Source organism: Ptiloglossa arizonensis, chromosome 5 (assembly GCF_051014685.1).
Source record: "Ptiloglossa arizonensis isolate GNS036 chromosome 5, iyPtiAriz1_principal, whole genome shotgun sequence".
NCBI classification, from domain to species: domain Eukaryota; kingdom Metazoa; phylum Arthropoda; class Insecta; order Hymenoptera; family Colletidae; genus Ptiloglossa; species Ptiloglossa arizonensis.
This window is the reverse complement of record NC_135052.1, coordinates 4096581-4119831: the sequence shown is the minus strand read 5'-3', so window position 1 is coordinate 4119831 and position 23251 is coordinate 4096581. Positions and strand designations below refer to the sequence as shown.

Below are 23251 nucleotides of genomic sequence, written 5' to 3'. Positions count from 1 at the left end.
GTTCATGAAACCGGCAGTACGCTGGTTACCGATAGAGCCGAGGATCGTTTCGATAGCATCGGTACATTTACGTTTGTAATTGATACTCTTTCATCAAACCGTTCTGAATGCCTTCAAACGAGTCGAGACTCACACAAACCCGTGACTATCTTATCGATCGCTATCGATCAATCAAGACTCGATACCCGTTTAATTACAAACACGACTCGTTAGAGGTATGCGATGCGACCGTGATTATCAGTCCGAGCGCGAAACATAAGTAGCTTTTTGAAGTTAAAATCTGACAAAGATTCGATATCTCTCAACGTTATGGAAAAGATGATTAATTAAAGGATAGGTTAAATTATCGATGACAATAGTACCAACGATTCGAGAGATCGTTCGAACTTACAAAGCGTAAGAATCTTTTTACAAATTTTCATTTTTACACGACCACGATGAATGTAGATAAAAACGTATTTTCTTTTAAACTAAACTTTAGTTTTCTTTTTATTCTTCGATCACGATCATTTGTCGAATATTTCGTAAATTTACTCATTGCGCGCGCGGTCGTGCAACATTCGTCTATAAGGTTTCGTTAAGATCGAGCGCCACGTTTCGCGCGATTTCCTTGTAAGTTTCGATCGCGTCAAAGTACAAGAGACACGGCACCGTGTTGCGAACGTGTTGGTCGTTTCGACGTTCAACGCCCGCCCTATCTTTCCGCCCCGCTCCAGACCCGAGCGGTTAACGAGAAAACCATCGGCAGGCAGCAAGGTCGCGGAGCGTGCTCGTAGCGCTGTTGCATCGCGACCCAAACGCACCCGCCCATACGGTCGAGACGATTCGGCTTATTTCGGTACCCGGGTCGTGGGTCGTCGTTGACAATATTTCGACCGTTTCTTAACGCCAGCTCGGCCAAACCGAAGTTTATAAATAACCGCTAGCCGCGTCGTCTCCCTCCTGGAAACCGAGTCCTTCCAAGTTACCCACGGGACACTCGGTTCAACGCGAGCACCGAGACGCGAAAAGGAATCAAAAACATCAATGGCGTCTCGAGGTGTGTCGTAGAGCCGAGGTGCGACGATTCGGGACGAGTCGTTCGCGGCGACCACTTTTATCCTACCTGTAGAATTAACCTTTAGTCTAGTAGATCCGTATAAAAGCGAGACGAAGGTATCTCGTCGAGATCGAGACTCGTACGTAATTCGGGTACCTTGAGCTTCCAGGGCTCTCGGTTCGTCCGAGAATCTCGGACGTAAACGGAGATCCCGATTGTTTCGAGACGCTCGGTTATTTATTTGCCGGTGTGACGGGGAGGAACCCCTTTCTCGAAGAATAAAAACAGGCAAGGAGAGAGAAAAGACTGAAGAAAAGAAAAGAGATCGTGACAATGGGTAACGTGTCTGAACGAGCAAACGAGATGTGCGTACGCGTACGGCTGGCGAACAATTGATAAGAGGAGGAAGAAGATGAAGAAGAAGAAAAAGAAAGGGAACAAAAACGAAATCAGTCGCGATGTGCATGCAGATACGTGTGCACGTTGTTCGTAGAGAAACGAAATGATCATGCGCTCGGGGCTGGACAAGGGTGAGACGAAAAATTCGAGACGAAAGTAATACTCGTTACTAAAAACAATGCACAAACGGGGTTCGAAAAGTGTCTAGCGACCATGCAGAGTACGGTGAGATTCTAGAATGTGAATTGGTATCTTGGTTCTTCGGGGATGCTCGAGCCGTGCGGAAATCTCGATTGATCCGAGTGTTTCTCGGTGTTATCGAGGATCTCGGTTCTCCCGAGTCTCTCGGTTGCGATCGAGGTATCTCTATCGAGAAACTCCGTCCTTCGATCGTAACCGATGGATAAAAATCAACTCACCGGCGTAAGGGCCACACGGCGACGCGTTGTCCTTTCCACTTTTACCATCCTTGCTTCCGCTTCCTGAAACAGTCGAGCAAAAGATTCGACCTGCGATCATTCGTCGTTCGTATCGGGCTTCTCCACATTAAAGCCGCAAGGACGCTTTGCACGAAAAAGCCAGCCATTTTCTACGTACGAGCATAGATAACGAATGCGATACAAGTAAAAAACAGTAAAGGCGCCCCGTACGATTCTCAGGGTGGAACGATCGAGTCCGCGGGGCCTCGAACGCAACAGTTAAAAGGTTACGTACAAGTGCGCGAGTTCCTCCTGGAAGCTTGCCAAATAAAAGATCGAACGGCTGTCGCGAACCAGGTAACGACCGTGCTATTATTCGTCGTGGCGATTAACGTTTCCGTGTAAATTACGAGCATCTCGTTCTACACGGAGGAGACATCGATGCCGGGTGGGTGAAACTATGAAAATCGGCGACCGAATTGGCCGATTTTTCGATTCTCGACACCGACTCGATCGTTCGGCGGACAACAGCTTAACTAACGAGCATGGGTCGCGTTTCTCTCGACCGCGAAGCATCAAACGCGAAAAAGAAACAAATGGAGGAAAGAAAGAAAAAGAAAATAAAACAGATCGAACGAAAGGTACAGAGAAAGCGCAAAGTGTCGGTTTTATATAAACGTCGATAAACCGAGGCGCACAAACGGCTAGAAGGAAGACCGCGCGCGTGACAATGCCGGCGCGCGTTCAATAGCAACGAACCTTGACGATAACTTTTTCCCTTTCGTTCAAGATCGTTCGCGGCGATAAACTTTGCCAAAGACCTTTATTATATTCCCGGCGAGTTTATTCCGCCACCGGTGACTTCCACGTTCGCGACTCTATTTCTGGAAAGATATTAATAACCTCCATCCCGTTTCACCGGCTGGCATGGCATAGCACGGAATGACAGAGTTCTCTTTGCGGACAAAGTTTCGTGGCTACTTTAGAAATCGTCCGCTTCCCCCGGGTTTTTGATATTTCGGGCAAACTCGAGACCGTGGCCAACGCTTTCGACGCTAATCGTGCTCATTTTCGGACACTTGGCTGGAAAATCGAAACGTAAGCGCACAGCAGGCGGAACAAATATAGCGATCCACTTGAGTCGTGTACGAGCGGATTGTGAACCGATACCCTTGTCGGTAACCAAATAGATATCTCACGGCACGATGGCGGTTCGTTGGTTCAAGGGTGGCAACTATCCCTCGCTACCTAGAACGTTTCCTCTCTTCGGTGCGTTCGAGCCTCAACTTCGAAAGTTTCGTTATCCCAAAGAGATCCCTTCGCGGTTACGAATAGTTGGCGCTTCGCAGTCAAGGGCGCTACCGTCTTGGCATCTCGCGGTTTCAACGCGATCGCTGTATTTGTTCCATCGGGTGTACGCGTTCGCGCGAACTCGTTCGAACCCCGAGGCGACCGATGTCGCGATGAACGTTTCTTCGTACTTGCCGCGGATACGTCATCTTTATCGACGTCCGAGAGAGCTGACACTCGCGAAAGTCATTTTGCTCGCGTACCCGGAAACAATGAACGCGACGAAGCAAACACCGACCGAATTTAACGCTCGAGGGAAAAGGAGAACTGGAAATAACGCGAATCTACCCTGTGACCGAATCGAGGGAATGGAAAGACGCGCGTATCGGTCGCGAAACGTGAAACGTTCGTTTCACGATCACCGAATTGCGTCGTTTGTATCTTTCAACGATTCTAATCCGCGCGAAACCTTGAACGGAGCTTTTCGACGTTTGCACGGACGCAACGTATCCGCGGAATTCGTTGCGCAATAACTAATTTTAATTCGGCATCGCCCACGATCGAGCACGAGTATCGATGACAGAGGTACGTTGAAACCGTGGTTAGCGAAAACCGAGGGAAACCACGTTTAACGTTTAAGTGAATCCAGCGTACGATTTTTCAAATATTTCGACGGACGACGTTCGAACCGGCCAGGATGGTACGTGTCGAGGAACGTTCGACGATGTAGAATGATATATTTACGAAACTGTCCTCGCGAACACCGTCTGTACAAACAACGCAAAAGTACTTGGGTGTCATCGACGCGATCGATCGATTTACTTTCCCACTGACCGATACCGCGAGTATCGTCGAGGAAGCGAAATTGTTATCGAGAATGCGTCGAAAAACGTGGGAGTACATGCAAGTTACAGAGAATTGATAACCAAATGGCATAACGTAGAAAGAAAAAAAATAATAGCAGTTTCCGTTGTACGAGCGATAAAATCGGGGTTAGATAGCAATTTTTATCTCGTGCGAAGGCCGAACCTCGCGCACGTCGCGAGAAAAAGAGAATAAGATATAGACGCGAGAGGAATAAGATACACCGAGACCAAACCGAGATAGAGCGATACAGAGCGAATCTTGCGTTGCGCGCGTTCAATGGCCGAAACTGCTGAACGATTCGTAACGTAAAACAAAGGGAATCGGATTCTTTTTTACTTTCTGGAAGATAACCCCGACACGTACAATCTTGACGGTTGTTTCTTCACCGCTGTAACACGAACGTGCTTCGAAGATTATTAAAATACCCGAACTTTGTTCGAGCATTGAACGTTCGGTAGGAAAGTGTTCGAATACTTTCGTGACTCACCGCGTGCTTTCTATCCGACGTCACTGCACGACGATGACTGTTCTCCGCGTAACGATCAACGGAGAACCGATCGATCGGTTCATTGACGTGTAAAACCCGAGCCGTTGTTTAATCAGACGCGTCACGCGATACTGACACGTAAGTGGATGAAACGAATTCTCGTATCGTCGCACGGAATATGTGCCAACGATCGGTTGGCAAAGGAAGGGAATCGGTTACGATTTTGCAAAGCTAGCTCGCGCATGCTGCACTAGGGGTTGAAGATAGCGAGAGCGGTCGAGAACAATGACGCGTGTGCTCCGACGTTCGTTGCCGGGGGTGATTGTTCACCCTCGAATAAATCAATAAGTTCCTGGAACAACCGATGCACGCTCTTTCCAACGGGAGCGAAACCACCGTATGAATTTCATTTCCGAACATCGATTCGTAACCAATCGTTCTCGAGTGCATTAATATTACCGTGCGTATTACGCTCGGAGGCTTTCGGTGAAAAACAAGCTACGTTCGTATTTTGATTCGTCTTTTACCGAATGAAATGTACTATGGAGCTAAAGAATGCAGATCGGTGAAGACGGGCGTTGCTCGAAGGAAAATCTATCAAGTTGTTCGGAAAGTCGTTTCTTTTTTTTTTTTTCGTGAAAATGAAACACGATTTTGTGTAGAGCGTATGAACATTTTACTAAATTATATATTCTCCATTTTGAAAAACGAAATCACTTTCCGAACAACCCAATATTTTTTCGGTTTTTCATTCTTCAACCGAACGTTCGCGCGAGTTTTCGATACGTCCATCGCAATTTGACGAACCTTTTCACGGAAACTCGTCTTTCGATATAATTTAAATAATAAATAATCGAGATTTGGAATTTCGTTCTTCAATTTACCAAAGTATTTTCTAACGATGGTTACTTTCTCTCGATAGCATTCGCTCGACTATAGCTCGGAAACTTTTGTCGAGTCTCCGTGATTGTTTCGGTGCAAATGGTCGAGCGAAAGACAGAAATCTAATTTCCAGCCCGGTTTCGAGTATTTGGAAAGTCTCGAGGGCTCGTAAATTAGGGAATCGTTCTCCGCGACACGTTGAAACCAGCTGACGCTTCGGGACGTTTAAATGTTCACGGATTGGCCTGGCCCAGAACGACCACCCCTAACTCCGTCGAGCACAGAAGGTGCCGATAAGCAGTCCCCTAGCTTTTGCCTCCCGTCACGGATCAACCTCCCAGCTCCACGAAGTACACTCGTCCGGCTTTTCGGAGACAATGCTTCTCCTAAGATAAGCAACCACTTCCGTTTAGGCGATAAGTCGGGCCTGTTTTCTTTTGTTTCGGAGGTAGTGAACGATTACCGATACGGAAAACGGAATTCCTTCGGGATCTTAACGCACAACACGTGTCCCGGACGCGACAGTGAACAAGGGACGTCTATGACGCGGTGATTAGGTATCTGCGCGTGTAACGTCGAAAAACGTCCGATCTGTATTGTTCGTACGTGTTATCGGTATATGCGTTCTATTTCTTTCTTTTCTATCGGTGTACGTTCGCGATACGTTTCGCGCATGCACGCCACGAGGCTGCGCGTTTCCTCGTGAATCACGCGAAGACCTTTTCGTCCGTGACCGTGAAAGTGAAACTTCGACGCGGCACGGGGCCATCGACTATCGAACGCACGCGTCGATCGATAGACACCCGGGACCGAACGAGACGCGAATCGGATTTTATCGCTCGAAATTTGTACGAGGGGGTGGCGTTACTCGCGCTACACATTAACCCTTTAAGGACGGGCGTGGCGAATAAGGCACGGTGTACTTTGTCGTTTTAGAGACGGGTGTGGCCGATTGATTCGTACGATACAAATGCTGTAATTCGATTGGTGCATGGGCGTGGCTTGCTCGTCGGTGCTCCAGGTTCGATCGGTTCGATTGAAATTTTATTTGCATAAATAGCGGTCTTTTATCTCTTTTGCGTTTGTTTTCACCGGATAGGGTACGCTCGAGATACCCGTTCGTTCCCGATGGGTCGAGGTGGCGAAATTAACCGAGCATCGAACGTTCTAACGAGAAATACACACGATGGGTGCAGCGAACAAAACAAGTAGCGAACGAAGCGTAATGCTACACGCTCGCTATCGCACGACGCGAGAGTAGGATTACGTTGTTGCGTTGCGTCAAACGCGTGACGGTGCAAAGTACATTTCGAATCTTTGCGATGCAACCGTGCTACCGGTGTCGATACAATGAACGAGAAACTTTCGCCAACCCGATCGAGCACAGTTCGCGCTGACGCAAGACACGCGTTCAAGAACACCCGGTAGATCGAAAGCGCGTTTCACTGCTTCTCGTAGCGGTGTAACGAAATACGGAGTGCAACGGGCCAGGTATAATTAGAAATATGCCGGCAGGAATGTTCTTAATTTATATTCACGAAAAACCTTTCGGTCGCCGCGTGGGCGTACGAAGCACCGAAACGACGCCTTCGACTCGAACCGGATATCGCTTTCGATGGACACATCGCGGCGCTAATTGTAAGCCGAAACCACGAACGCATCCGACAACACCGACGACCAACCTTCCAGGGTGTATTATACTCGAAAACGAAAGACGTTCCTTTGTCAATTCTTTACCTACCCGCTATCGACGATATCTTTCTTCGAACTTTGTATATGTATTTACAAGTATTCCAGAAAAATATATTATTTTACGTTGAATTTTGCTCTCTCCGTTACTACGCGTTGTGCTTTCGCGTATCGACACCGATTTGTGTATTCTTTTTTTTGTCTCCGTTACAGTGAACGGTTAATCGAATCTAAGAAAATCGAAAATTCTAGTGTTTCCAATTACGTTAAAATTGCTCGAGAGTTTAGAAGAATCGATGGTCTATTAACGAGAAGCGATTGAAGGAAGCCCGATAAGTTCGTAGTATCGGTCACCGGTGACCGCCGCGGCGCTCAACGAGTTAAATGTAGAGTAGGTCTGGGTTAGACGAAGATGAAATCTAACCCTTGAGGACCGGTCGTGTCTTGTCGTAGGAACCATCCTCCGTCCTCATGAAATATTCACCGACTAACTAACTATCCAACTAACTAGGTGAAGATGAAGAGCCACGTACTGCTGGAAGAGAGGTATCGCGATACCGAGAAGATACGTATGATAACAAAGTCTGACGTTTAATTGTACGGACGATAGATAGGAGAAAGAGACGATTGCCCACGGGTGCGACGAACATTGGTCGGAGCGATAGACGACGACGGAACGAGCTACGAAGCGCGTCAGGATCTTGTAGTCGCGTCGGCGAAAGCAACGCGGCCGGTCGATATTTCTTTTTGTCGTCGAAGACGAACGAAGTGCGAGAGAAACGGCCGAAAGGGAAAGCGTGGAAGCGGAGAAGGAAGATAAGAGAGTGGCGGAGAGGTGGCGGGGGTACGGTAGGACGGTGTGGGCGTTGGTTCGCGTTCGAGGAAAATAATAAAATCGGACGACCACGGTAAAGAGAATTCGTCAAGTACGGTAAACGTGGTTCGGTATTTTCCAACGGGTCGTGAGACTCTCGCGGTGAACGATCGACCGTGATGCAACCGGCTTTGGTAGGGGCGGCGCGTTCGGTCGGCTGGAGGGTTGCTAGTTTGCTAGACGGACTAGCAGACGGGAGTAACGATTGCCAGCGCACCCCCCTCCCGTCCCTGTGTGCGACGAGCTAGTCACCCCTTCCGGCTTCCCACGTCACTGCTCCGCTACCAGCCCGCCGACCAAACCGACAACTTACTAACCGACCCGAAAACATCCCTTCGCTGGTCAATCGCCTTCGTCTCGTGACACCACGATACACCCCCTCCCGTCCGCCCTCTCTCTCTCTGTCTCTTTCTCCCACGTCTTAACCGATTCAGCTACGTCTGTTCGTCCTTTCGTCCGTTCTGCCCTCTTTGTTTCTCTCCCTTTCGCTACTCGTACCATCCGATCGATTATTTTTAACATCCACGTTCCGAACAGCGACTTTTCCGTTTGGTTTTTCCTTTCGACGAGAGCGGTTTTCGTTCTCCGAACGGAACGCGGGATTTCGCATCCGAGTCGAGCCGAGCCGGCCCGAATCGAACCGAGTCGAACCGAGTCGAGAGAAGCATCTCGCGCTTGCGCCTCGCTTGCATAGCGTGTCGCGTTCGAAGGCGTTTCTTCTACCTTCCGCTATCGCTTATCGTCGCCCTATCTCCGTAAACGATACGACAGAAAACCACACGATTGCGTTACTTTCGCGACAAGCGCTATGTTCTCGCACCGCGTTCTCGTCGGGGTTTTTATAGGTTCGCGGTTCTGATCGAGAAACATTCAGGATCGGTGGAAAAATGCAAATACCACGAAAAATCGTACGAAGGACGCGCGCGTTGTGCCGTTGCGCGAAAGCTCTTTTTTTCGCATCGATACGGCGACGTTCTATAAATAACCGACAGCGATAAGGCTCGACGCCTAGGGTCGCGCGCGCATTGTCCTCGCGTTTCGTTGCTCGATCGGTCGGACGGTGGACAAAAAGAAACGAGCGAATGCGACGTGAAACGTTCGTAGCGTAGGAACATTTCCATAAATTTGACAGCCATGGAATTTCGATCGTTATCGGCGAACGAACGACGCGTTCTCGCGGTCGAAATTTCGGTCAACGATTTTCCGTCAAATCCGCGGAAGCGGGCAGAGCAGCTAGAGCGAGCAACGCTGTCTCTCCGCGCGGATAAGTATTGATCCGCGCGCGCGGCGCCGTCTTCTCCACCGACGCGACCAAATTCTTCCTCGACGGCGAATCGTTCGGGCGCCTCGTCTGGCTTTTCGAAATTAACGGCGGTCGTTGCGAGCGATCGATAAACATTTCTTCCCGAGTATCGCGAACCCGACGCAGCCGGTAAAAACACTTTTTCGACGAAAAACGGCGAACAAACTTTTCTGTCGCCCGATGACGAATCGATAACGTCGAGCATTGTCGCTCGCGTTAAAAATTCGTTCGAGCATTCCACCCCGCCTATAGTCCGAGCGAGAATTCGGTCTTTCGCGACGTCGCCGGTTTTCTAGCGAACGTTCAACGTTTATCTTTCCCAGTATGTATACCGGTTCTTCGACTGCCCCGACCGGCGCGACGGCGCAACGTTGCGCTATTCGAAAGGAGAAGAGCACCACGCACACATCCCGTCCGCGTTACAAGACTCGAATAATCGATGGACGGGGGCGTTCGTTCTATAACGTCGGGTTCGACGTAACGACAATTTCTTTAAAACTCGAGGGACGGAAAATTACATTTCGAGAATCCTGCTTCGAAAGAAAATAGAGGGCGCTAGGATGCTCGTTCGTTTTGAGGAAGCAACGGAAGCGAATGGCGGCGCATGGAAATGTACGGAGCGAGCCGCGGTGTGTAACGCGGAGGAGGTCTTGTTTCTCCATACTTCTCGCGTCGCTCGCTGGGATTTTCAAGGTCGGTTACTTCGGTGGTACGAACGAACGTGTAACTGCGACATCTTCGCTAGGTGGTGCCACCGTACGGGCATGCGGTAACACGTGGCTAGCCGGAAACTAACCCTCGCGGTCGCAAGGGGCCGCCACGTCACGGAGACAAAGTATCTCCGATTTTCTCGAATCAATTCCCGGACGATCGGATCGAAGGTTTTTCTTTTTGTTCGATATTTTTTACGCGTCGTCCGTTTTTTAAACGTTCGTCGCGACGCGATAAGGGAACTCGGTCGCGGCATTTTCGAGCATCGCGGTGTCTTCGAATCGTGTCGCCATCTGTCCGCAACGTTACGAACCGTAACGTCGAAATTATTCGCGTTGTGCGACGAAAACCAATGACGAATCTTTTAGGAATTAACAGCGCTTCTTTCGCTTGGACACTGTCCGACGCTGGATTCTCCACAACCAAGGCTCACGATCGCAACTTGCGATCGTCGATCGATTACGGGCGCGCGTTTAAACTTCGAATCGAGCATGAAAAGTTTACGGAGCTCTACAAGCTTGCCAAACCATTCGATAGATAGCAACAGAAGAAACGTCGTAGAAAAGAAACTGACAGAGTGTAAAATCATTAGAGCGAACAAGAGAAACATAACTTGCGCACATGTCTGCATAAAGTAACCTCGCAAGGAAGAAACTGGTCTTCGTCTCGGATCGGTGCGTACTGTGCGACACGAATCGCGACAGTTTCTTCCTTACGATTTTTACGGAACACATCGAACAAGATGATATATATATATATATATAGAAACCATACAAAATATTGAAACAGATCGGCTACCCAAGGAGTACGATAGCCAGAATAAATACGGTGGCGCTCAAGTGCCACGAAAGGTCACGCAAGAAACAAGTCGGAGAAACTTTCCGCGCGTTACGTTACGAGAGGTTACAGGTGGTTATCCGTAAAGGTCGACGCCGTCCGGAAACTCGATGCTGATGGTTTTTTAAATGACGACGCGATAGGCGATCAGCGATTCGATTCTCGCGACAGAAACGACGACCTCATCGATTTTTTGGTTATCGCTCCGATCGAAACGAACGCGCACCGTGGACGAGTGACTTTGCGATACGTTTCGTATAAAATTTTTCGGTTCGTCGCGTAAAACGAGCCTCGTGCGCGCGTGTACGCGACGAAAATTGTGCTCGGGAACGCAGCGATACTCGATAAACTTGAACGGGACACCTTAACGCATCGAATCGGCGAAAGAAGTTATCGATCGTCATTTTGAAAACCCTTTCGCGGCAATGCTCGGTTCGCGAGCGTGTTTGCGTCGCGAGACGCTCGTTTCGTGGTCCGCGTTTACTTCCCGATATTCCACTCCGTATACGGAATATATATATACATTTAGGTCGCGCGCAGGTAATACGCGTACGGATGATTCGAGCTCGAATGATCGTGTCACGGGACCAAGAAACGTCGGATCTCGCAAGGCAAACAGAGCTCGCTCGAAACACGAGCTGGCCTGGCGAGTCACATCGCGTCTTCCAGAGGCCGCGATCGCGTACGCGATCGCGTTCGCTGTTGCGACCGCGGGCCCTCGTAATAGCGCAAATTCCAGCGCTTACCTTTCTTGATGAGCAAGCTAGTGACCCTCCGTAGCGCCTCGCGAGTGCTGGAGGCGGAGCTGTGCTTACTTTGGCCGAAGTATTTGTTCGGTGTGATGTTCGTGGGCAAAGTCAACGGTTTTCTCTGGTCCCCGGTGCCTGCTAATCGTGCGTCGTACGCGTTGTTCAATCGTTCCAAATGTTCGATCGACGCGGGCCGTGGTTGATTCGCTTTCCTCGTGGGGTACCATCCGCGATTCGGTCCGCCCGCCAGTCGCAGCAGTTCCGTGCCGATTATCGCCTGCTCCAGACCCGGATTGTTTCTTCGATACCTGCTCGCAAACAATTTTACAAAAATAACTCGAATTGACCATGGAACGATACATTTCTTAATTATTTTCCAGTACCGTAGATAGAAAGGAAAAAAAAGAATAGAAACGCAAATTTCGTTGTCTCGTATACAAAATTATTTAAAACATCAAACGGTATTTACTTTTAACGAGGTAATTGCAGAAGGAACCGTTTCATCGACGATTCTCGTACCGCGCGTGCGATATTTCGCGAAGGACTTCCACGGTCGTCCTTCGTACTCGTGGATCGTTTCACGGAGGACAACCACGGTTGTCCTTAGCGGTGAAAGGGTTAATTGCAACGTACTCGGAACGGCCTCTTATCGCGGTACGCGTTTCTTTCGATGAACGTTCACGTTGGCTGATTACGGTCCTCGTGACACGTTCTTCGTTACCCACGTAACCTACATTTGCGAAACGCTGAACCGTAACGAAGCCGAGTACCGATGCGATCGCGCTGTCACGTGTCTCGACGAAATATCGCTTTTTTTTTTGCAAGGAGAACTTTGCGTCGAGACGACAGAGCGGTCGGTCGCTCGACTCCAGTTCACGCGGGAAACTGGAGAGCCGCGCATGCGCGTCCGACGCGTCGCCATGCTTGCGCCTGCGCGGAACGCCAATTTTAAAGCGCCTCGATCGCAGCGTCGTCGACGACGCGTTACTTCGTTTCGTTCGCATTCTCCCTTGCAAAAATACGAATCCGTGGACACTTCGCGATCTCTCGTTGCTCTCGTTCGTATCACGCGTTTCTCAAATTAGGTGAAACGTGTCGTAGCGATTTTTCGAGAAACAGTTCAATCGTTCACGATTTCTCAGCGCTCGAATGTTACTTTCGCTGTCACGTCTCGTCGAGGAGCAGCTCGAGGAGCGTGTACCTTCCACGCACGTATCGACTGAACCGTCGTGCGACGAAAAGTCAACGATACGCGTCTCGAACCTTATGCCCGGTGTCCACTGGAGAGTTTTGCTCTCGAAAGACGCATCGAGAGCTCACGTGTTCTTTCACAGGGACACACGGGAGCTTTCGAGTGTAGAGGCAACTGCCATAGTAGAGGCAATTGCCAGTACGAATGCTCTCTCGCTTTCTGTTGTAAAAGAGCTCTCGATGGCAACTACACTCGAGGGGATGGAACTCTCGAGTGGACAGCATTACCGGCCGGCCTACCTCGCTATGCGTGCCTGTGCGCGTGCGCGCGTGCGTTTCACGACTTTCACCGAAATACGATCCTCGGGATCCGAGAGACGTGGTTTTTACGATCTTACCCAGTGGTAGCCGTGGTTGGGGCGTACCAACCAGGTTGTCGACGCGTCTGAGTCGGATTGCTCGCGTGCTGAGGCGTCCTGGGAATGTCGCTTCCACGGGCGAAAACTGGAGTTTCCGGAAGCGAGCAGGAGGTCTGCATTCCGGAACCGGTCGACACGTTACCGGTGGTTCCGCCGCTACCGCTACAAGCACCGTTGCTAGTTCCGTTTCCTGCGACATTGCCGCTACAGCCAACGCCGTTTCCACCGGTGGAGCATGGTTCCGCCGAAGGAGAGTGTCTCTTCGTGAACGGGCGTCGCCGCGATGGTCCAGGTAGATCCGTGGGAAGAGTTCGTCGTTCCACGGGTATTTGCTGCAAACGATCAAACGGATAGACACAAACCGTAACAGGACGACGATCGTCGAGGATATCGCTTCGCCGAAATTTACAACCATCCGACGACCTAACGTATTCGTATCTTAGGATAGGCTAACTTTGCGTAAAAATCGAAGCAGAATTACGTTTCGATCGAGTTGCATTCGCACGGTGATGTTACAACGCTTCGAACGAATGCTCGTTAGTTATCGATACGCGAATCACGAGTTGAGAATTTTCTATCGAAACTGTTCCAAGAGGACAATCAATGAAATATAATGGAACGAGGTTCGGCCATGTTTTGTTTTCATAGTTGCCGTCCGCTCGAGCCGAAGAAACGCAAACACTGCCGATAGAACAACAAATTTCATCGATACTCGAGACATTGCCGTGGCACGGACGTGCTCCCGGTACAATAGAGGACCCTGTTTCGCGAACACTCGAATAGACGGCTTGTATTCCGCTATTCGTGTTTAGATTCGTACAATTATTTAACGCGTTTACCCGAATGCCGAACCACGAGCGGCATTTCTTCGAGAAAGATCGAATCGAAATTTCGATGCAAGAAACAAGACGATATCTGCTAAAAGAGAGTTTGTATCACAATTTTGAAATACTTTTTGGCTACCAGAGAGCTATTTTTGTACAATTATTTTCATACAGATCGTCCATTTTGCATCTACATATATACGATAGACGAGCGCGTTCCAAATGTCATTTTACGCTGTACACCTGAAAACTTGTATCAATATTTATTCTACATCTCGAGAAATTAACAATGTTACGCGAGTCGAGAAAGACATTTTGGAACAATTTTTAAATAGGGTCCTGTGAAATTTATTTGTCCGCTCTGGTACGGAATAATGAATAATTTGCATTTTCCGACAATAGACGGTAAACGCAAATATAATATGACGTTTGTCGTAAGAACACGGATTTTTAATTCCCCGCTGCACGTGCACGTACTTCGTCGAGAGTTGAAAACCGTGGTCTCTATTGTACGTAGAGTCTCTTGTGTCGCGTGTACACGGGAAAATTGTATCCGTATCTCAATTTGCATTATCCAAGTCGGACAAGCAAGTGTCCCCCAACTTACGAACGACCGCGTACATATCGTGCATTATTGAAAAGCGAGTCGGACGAGACCTCGAGACAACTCGAATCGAAATGATATCACAGACCTTCGAAAGGTTCAATTTCTGCGACAATCGTGTCGGTTGAATCATTAATTTCGATGTATCGAAGCGTTTCGAATTCATTCGTAAATCGTAGGACAAATTAAAAAAATCGGCCAAATAGCTAATAGTCGCGACAAAGAATAAGTTACTGTTACTCATCGAGCATAAATGTGATTTTAGAAGGACCACTGTTCGATAAATTTACATTTACCGGTATTTAAGTTCGTTCTATCGTCGCGACACGTTTGTTCGAACAGAAGAGGTCCGAGGTGTAGGTGTTTTGAAAAACGATTGCTTTAAAAAGCTTCGAATGGTCCGCGGGAACAATGTAACGGTCGATCTTTCCTTCGTAATAATAATAATAAAATTACGAATAATAAAAATCTGACGATTCTATAATGAAATTCATCTTTCTTCCCGAGAGATTAATTATCAAGGTTCTTCAACGTTTAACGAACGCAAATTGGACGACAAGATAACAATGCGTTACGGTCCGTTTCTCTTTAGTTGAAAGTTCTCGAAACGTCTCTTCTTGGTTACCTTGTAACGATTAATTGGACCCTTACTCTTCGTTCGTTTTGTATTTCGTATACCAGACTGTTTCCGATTAAATCGTATCGTCTGTTGAACGTGTTCCGGTACAATTCCCGTTTATCGAATCGATGGTATTTTTTTCCGTTTGGCTCGGACGTTGCGAGTCGGCCGGTTAAAATTCTACGAAAAGTCGAGCCCGATCGTGTTCGCTTTACAAGTGCAATTCGAGCTTTTATTTTGCTCTCGATCGACGGTCTCGAGAACCGATCGTTGAACAAAATTGCCAATATTTGCGACAACGATACGATCGATCGAACGTTCCATCGGCCCCGTGTCTTGCCGGCAACTCGACCATCCGCCGTGAAAATTGCAAACGTCAACGGCTTCGAAATTATGTCCGTTCTACCGCAGATCTCTTCTGTTTCGGCCAGACTGGTTTATTCCAGTCGAATCTCGCCTTCTTCGACGCGAACGATTGAAGCTTTTATTGAACGGAAAAACGTCATTCGAGTCGAGTGCATCATCGAGCATCGCAACCAACGAGATTTATACATATCCTTCTTTTTCTCTCGTTCTCCCTTACTCGCGAACAAAATCAAATATTTTAAATATTCGTAATAAAAAAAAAAAAAAGAAACATTCGAAATGTCGTTGAAATCTATGTCGAGGTAAGATTTACACATATCCTTCTTTTTCTCTCGTTCTCTCATACTCGCGAACAAATTCAAATATTTTAAATATTCGTAATAAAAAAAAAAACAAAAAAAAAAAACATTCGAAATGTTGAAATCTATGTCGAGGTTAGATTTAGAAACTTCTCTCGTAATAAACGTTGATTGTACGATCTTGTAAAGTTTGTATATTGCAAACGTTTGTGTGGTAAAATATTTACATATGAAAAAAAAAATTATAGTGTTTCCGAAAGGTGATTGAAAAGTTTGCACGCTTATAGTTCTGGTTGAATCGAACGAGAATACTTCTTTATAAATCTGGTCGTCCCACGATCGTTCTTGACTCATCGCTATTACAAAATCGCGTTACGAACAGGCTAGAATCGTTGCTATAAATTCACTCGGCGAGCTACAGCGACAGAACACGCTCGTAACGTAATTAAGTAATATCATTGTAGCGTCTATCACTCTCGGTTATATTAATACATAATACGGAACAGGTTATTCCTGTTTACTGAAGTGAATAAATAGAAAATACTAGGGCTACGTTGATGGGAAGATCCAATCGAGGTAAACAGCGATGTTCTATTTCAATGACGCGAGTTATCTATCATTTTATTACAGATACCGTGATCAAATATTTATCCAATGTAAATAGTAACATACCGGATGTTTCCACTGAGGTAAGATACTTGTGAAAATAAATCCAAGCTCGACCTTATTTTCGCTATTTCTACAAATCGACGCTTCCTCCTCGGAAATGTTTCCTGCAAAATTCCCTCTGCTCGTTTTTCTGCCCCCAACCGATACATTTCGGACTTACCGGTCACGCGGTGACACTGATTCGGGACACGTGAGGTACCAATGACGAGATTCGCGTTATCACCTCTTCTCTTTCGCGGTACGTTTCTGACCGCGTGTTCCACCGAGCTCGTAAATTGCATTTTCCCGACAGTAATGTTATTTCGCGCGATACGAGATCTCGATCGATAGCTGCGATCTGTATTCGATCGTTCGGTGTCAAAACTCTATCCAAACATACCGATCGTTGAATTCCAATTCCATTCAGGAGCATCGTAGTCTGCCGTATTACGGTTGTCGTGCAACCGAAACGTTGCACAACGTTTTTAGAATTTTGTAAATAAAAATTGTTAGAGAATCGGTTCCCGATTCGCGCAGGGACCTTTCACAGGGTCCACTGTGTTACGGTTGTTGCGGAGTTGGAACGTTGGATAGTGTTTTTGGAATTTTGTGAATAAAAATCGTTAGAGAGTTCCCCGATTCGCGTGACGCGCAGCGATCGATATTTTACCAATGGCGGAGGCAGTTGTATGGGCGGTTGAGTTTCCAATCAATAATTACCACAGGGCGAAAATCGAAATAAAAATTCCAACCACGAGCATCAGAGTCTATTGTATCATGGTTATTGCGAAGTCGAAACGTTGGATAGTGTTTTTGGAATTTTGTAAATAAAAATCGTTAGAGAATCGGTTCCCCGATTCGCGCAGGGACCTTTTACAGGGTCCACTGTGTTACGGTTGTTGCGGAGTTGGAACGTTGGATAGTGTTTTTGGAATTTTGTAAATAAAAATCGTTAGAGAGTTCCCTGATTCGCGTGACGCGCAGCAATCGATATTTTACCGATGGCGGAGGCAGTTGTATGGGCGGTTGAGTTTCCAATCAATAATTACCACAGGGCGAAAATCGAAATAAAAATTCCAACCAGTAGAATCAGAGTTCACCGTATTATGCTGTATCGGCTGAAACGTTGGATAGTGTTTTTGGAATTTTGTAAATAAAAATCGATGACGGAGGCAGATATTAGAGTGGTTGAGTTGCCAGGGAGCAATTACCACGGCGCGAAAATCGAAATAAAAATTCCAACCAGGAGAATCAGAGTTCACCGTATTATGCTGTATCGACTGAAACGTTGGATAGTGTTTTTGGAATTTTGTAAATGAAAATGTACGTAGAGTCGGTTCGCGCGGTGCGGTTCGCAGCGATCGATATTTTATCGATGGCGGAAGCAGTGGCGAGGGGGGCGGGTGAGTTGCCACGGAGCAATTACCACGGCGCGAAAATCCAAATAAACTTTCCGGCGAGTAATGACCAGTAAGAAAGACGAGTGGCACGAAGGTCGAGGAGCGAGAACAGTCGGCGTTTATCGAGCCAATACGGAGCGTCTCGAGTCGGTGCGCCGCGTCGATGAGCGGTCGGCCGACACAAACCCGTCAAACCGAATGGGTTTGAAGAATGCTTCGCAGACGTCTCGACGACTCCCTTTAATTGCGCTCCGTCGGTAGCATGGCCCACCGAATCGAGTCGAGTCGAGTCGAGTCGAATCGAGTCAAATTACTAGCCGCTTTTGCCGGGAAGCACAACCGTTTAAGGGAAACCGTCACGGGAGAAACAGATCCGGTTACACTCGGAGTGTCCATGGAAAACGTTCGTTTGGAACTTGTGGTACGGTAATCTGCGGATAAACGAATCGAAATCGAGTCGTCCTCGGTGTCCCGATTATCCGAGGAACGTCGAGTTTTTCGTTCCGGAAATGGACCTCTCTCTTTCCTCACGTGCCGTGGAACCGTAAACAGCGAGATGGACCGGAGTAAAAATTCTCTCTCGAGAGAAGGCCGTAAACGTACAAGGACGTTTATCTCCACGAGAAGGATTGTTAAACCGTAGCACCGAAGCTACCGTCCGGAGTGCAAGTGCGTCGATGCTTTCGTTACGTATTCAATTTTCCACGAGAACGGAACGCGTTCAGATGGGTAACCAAGGATACACCGGCGGAGTAACATCCGTCCGCGATACTCTCTTTCCCCCACCGTAACCGACTTTCCTGAAATTGTAAGGCTTTGTACACCCGCCAGAAATAAAGGATATGTATCTTCTTTAGCTACGGTAACCCGAGTTTAGGCTGGGGTGAAACTACCCTTCGAACTTGTACCGCCCGCTACCTTCAAAATGATTAAACTTAGAAGGAAGTTTTTTAATCAAATTCTTTACGATTTTTCGACGAAAAATAACACGCACACATCGCCCGATAAAACGAACGAAAATGTACACCACACTTTTACCGTTCTCGCTCTCGACAGTTTTGAAAATTAAACCTAACGATCTCTTCCTCTTTTCGAATTCGCAATTACCCGCAACTGTGTTTATGTATACAATCATAATTGAAAACGCAAAGTTCGCAATTGTAGAAGTATTCCATCAACAGTAAACGGTCATTTGTAATAAACGGAGCGTGTTTACGAGCGATTGTTCGTCTCTCTCGTTCATTTTTATTACCGATACACCGTGTTCCGTTTCGTTAAAAACCGTACAAAATTTGTCCAAAAGATCCCTTTGCGGATCCAAGGGATAACATCGAATGGTCGAAAGTTACCGAGAATAGTTTCGTTTCTCAAATTCGTATTTTCGCGGCGTGAAAAGATAAGTATCCTTTATTTTCGTTTGATGAAAATCGGAGTACAGGATCCACGGGTGCCACCCGCCGAGATATCCGCTTCTGCGCGGAAAGTTTCTACGCGGAACCGGGGGATCTGATAACTTTTTTGGCCCAGTGTACATTGTTAGCGACTGCTGCCACCGAGAGACAGATGATTTTAAGATTTCACCGGGGGACTCGGTTTTCAACGACCTGTCCAATCTTCGAGGGTAATTTCTATGCTACGGCGGCGGTGGCGTCGACGTCGGTTGGGGGCGACAGCGCCGGCTAGACTGGAAAAATTCCAACAACGAGGGTATTCCAGATTCGTTTGAAGCGTAACCGCTGTTTCGAACGAACCGAATACTTTTCAAACTGAAACTCCGAAAGGGACACGGAGATGTATTCGTGCGTCGCACCGCGGCCACTTGAATACCTAACGAGTCTCAACGAACCTAGATACGTGCTACGCGCATACGTACAGGTATGCTACGCTACCCTAACTCGGATCCGTTCCCGGTTTCTAGTTCCCCTTTCGAGTATTCGTTCCGGTTTCTTCTCGGAACGTCGTTTACGCGAATTTATCTCGCGTGCGCGTGCTAATGGGTAAAAATACGTAAATACGTGAACGCGGCGAGTACTTGGCCGATGAGATCCGAGCCGGCTCGAAATACACGCGAATGTTACCACGGATCGGTGTTTCTCAAATGTTTGCAACCGCAGCCCACTTGCGAGCGGCGCGTAACTCGAGCGGGCCATCACCTACGACCCTACTCGCCGATCGATCGTATTTTACCGGCAAAAGTGTGTTTCGAGCCGATTCGAGAAAGTCGAGTTCGAACCACGGTTGAGCCAGCGATCTACTTTTCGGTTTCGTCGGTTCGTAAACGGAATTCGTTCGTGAATCGAACGTTGGTTAGCGTACGTTTGAACACGAACGCGAAGGAATCGTGACGTCGAGCGTATTTTCGAGAGAATCGAGCGGATACGTCCGGTCGTGTCGGTCCGGCTCGGTGGTCCGCAAGATGTACCAACCGGGGAGCGTAGCTTTGGAAAATGAAAGCAGTCGTCGTAAACGAGTTCCACTCGAGGCCATCTTGGAACGTACGCGTGCATACGCGGATCGCGAGTATATTACTCTATCGCGAGAAGACACGAGCGAGCTGTTGTTCGTCGAGCAGGCTATAGTTTCTTTATCGCGCGAGTTCGCCGAGTCCTTCGTTCAGGGGCGCTTCTTTTTGTTCTACTCTTAACCAGTCGTGCGTCCCCTCCTGTTTCTCCCTTGCGCGTCGACCACCAGCAGCACCAGCGGCAGCACCGGCAGAAGCAGCAGCGGCAACGGCAGCAACAGCAGCAGCAGCAGCAACGACTGCACAGCTCTCTCGCGAAGGGTAGATACGCGATACGTGTATACGTTAGAGGCTGTACGTCACGCGCGACAAAACGATGGGAAGCAATCCTCCGCTTTCATCCTCTATTCTACTCTTTCCATTTGTTTTCTCTGCATACCCCCTCCCCCGCCCCTCCCCCCGTGCCGTTCTCTTATTTTTTTTCAACGCTGTTGGCTGAATCCGATACGTCGAGGGATCCTAGCGCGCGCAAACGCGTTTCTCGCGGTAGAATGGAACTATGCGGCAAAACAGAAAACTCGCTACGAAGAGACAGACCAGACCGCATCCGATACGAAACGCGCGAAAGGACTTGTTGAAAGCTGCCCGATGATACGAGAACTACGGCTTATGTATTAGCGGCCGTGGTATCAACGTGAAACGAGACGACGCGGACGGGGTACCGACGACGGTATAAATAAATTCGCATCTAGAACTCCAACGGATCGTTCCGTCCTCGGTGTCCGGACATTTCGATCGAATCGAAATATGATTCATCTTCGTGACGTTACGGCGGATTTGAAAGTCGGTTTTCGAATCGTTTCAACGACACTGGACAAAGAATACAAGGCGTTCGAGTTTCGCGATTTTTGAATATCTTAGATAGAGTACATAGAGCAAATGAATTTTTGTCTCTGCGATAATTCTTATATTGTGAATTTCTGGTCTTGGACGCGTTTTTAATAATCCAGGAAAAAATATGGTGAAATTATGGGAGATTTAAAAGTCGTTTTTCAAATAATTTGAACGACATTGAACAAAGAAAAATACAAGGCATTCAAGTTTTGCGATTTTTCAATATTTTACACAGAGAAAATAGAGCGAATGAATTTTGATCACCGAAACTATGGAAGTAAATTTTTGTCTCTGCGATTATTCTTGTATTGTAAATTTCTGGTCTTGGACGCGTTTTTAATAATCCAGGAAAAAATACAATGAAATTATGGGAGATTTAAAAGTCGTTTTTCAAATGAACAAAGAAAAATACAGAGCGTTCAAATGTTGCGATTTTTAAATATCTTAGATAGAATAAATAGAGCAAATGAATTTTTGTCTCTGCGATAATTCTTATCTTGCAAATTTCTGATCTTGGACACGCTTTGAATAGTACCGGGAAAATTACGAGATATTTTAAAGCAAAATAATGTTATCTCTAGCTTAGTAATGAAAAAAAAAAAAAATGTTTGTCACGATTTTGAACGGTATCGAAATTCCTAAGGTCGAGTGTAAGAAGTGAGCAATTTGGCGCGTACTCTCGTGCTGTTTCGTACTACTTGATGCGTTTGTGTAAACTATATTTCGTACAAAGATTTACCAAACTCTATATTTTACTAGCTACTTTAATTTATGCTACGTTCTCATCGACGTAATTATTGTTGTATTTTATATACCGTACACTCTTATTTTCACTCTTCCCTTCCTTAAATTGTTTCATATTATTGCATTTTTATCATACTATTTTCAAGGTTAGCTGTACCTCGCCTGTACTCATTTTTACTTTCCCGGATCAACTTTTCATTCTCGATTTCTTCTTTTCTTTTTCTCTTTGCACGATTACTTTAATATATACAATTGTGGTATTTACCACGTTCGAGCTTTTCAAGTTACAATCGTTTCTGTGCTTCGATAATTTTAATTACAAATCGTGCTGCCGCAACTGATTCCAACGAACTGTTTACCATGGAACGCTTTATACCTTACGCGTGACTTTACCGAGTGTTTGTAAACAGTTTCATAATATTCCACGAATTACTTCATTGAAATAGTGCCAGTTTCCCCGGCGGTGGTCGCCTATTCCTTCGAATGTTCTACTTGACTAACGTCTAGCAGGAAAACGTTCCGTGTACAGGTGGCTTGCCAAAAGAGCGTTGCAATCAACAAGATCGTACGTTAAATGCATACCCGCTCTTTGCATTTCAAATACAAACTGCCGCGGCACTGTACTCGAAACGTTGGACGCGTAGCTACTACTTCTATTCGGAAAGTAAACCAAAGTGATTTATGGAATACTATATGAAAGTGTTTGCAAACAGCCGTAGATAACGTACAAAACCCTCGACCGTGGAGTGCAATCGGATACGTACGCCGAGTTCGTAACGAGAATAATCGAAATACAAAATAAACGGTGAATCGAAAACAAGGTCGAACGATGCAAAAGTTTCCTACGAATTTCTTTCGTTGTTTCTGAATTTTCTCTCTCCGTTTAAGAGTCTCGAACACACTCGCGAATCTTTATCAAACAAATCTTTCAGTTTCTTCGTACTTCTCTATTTTTTTTTTTATTTTCACTCTTCTTATTGTACACGACTTTCGCTCTCTGTATAATTCGATCCAGACGTGCCAGTCGGGTCTCGTTTTTCACGCCATTTTGTACCCGTATATTTGTTCTTTTTATAAAATTATTCCGCCAGGTTGTTCAATAAGTTTTGTCGTTTTTTTTCCATTGTAAGAATATACTACGACACTTCAACTTTGAACGACCGTAAATATACGAACGAGTAGACAGATCTACTACATTTTCCACGATCTAACGAAAATATCATTTTCATCGTGAAT

The 23251-nt window shown here is 46.9% G+C and overlaps 1 protein-coding gene across 2 annotated transcripts in view; it reads right to left on the bottom strand.

Annotated features, from left to right (window-relative positions):
• Nucleotides 1-695: 695 nt before the first annotated feature.
• Nucleotides 696-23251, bottom strand: part of LOC143146995 (uncharacterized) — a 101550-nt gene continuing 78994 nt past the window's right edge. The window contains exons 10-13 of one of the 2 annotated variants that reach the window (XM_076311795.1): nucleotides 13136-13488; nucleotides 11613-11854; nucleotides 1858-1920; nucleotides 696-1105 (exon numbers count right to left, since the gene is read on the bottom strand). In XM_076311795.1, coding sequence (XP_076167910.1) covers nucleotides 831-1105; nucleotides 1858-1920; nucleotides 11613-11854; nucleotides 13136-13488 — 933 coding nt within the window. In that variant the 3' untranslated portion in view covers nucleotides 696-830. Of the gene's footprint in view, nucleotides 1106-1857; nucleotides 1921-11543; nucleotides 11855-13135; nucleotides 13489-23251 lie in introns of both variants that reach the window. The other variant, XM_076311794.1, reaches the window with a different exon arrangement.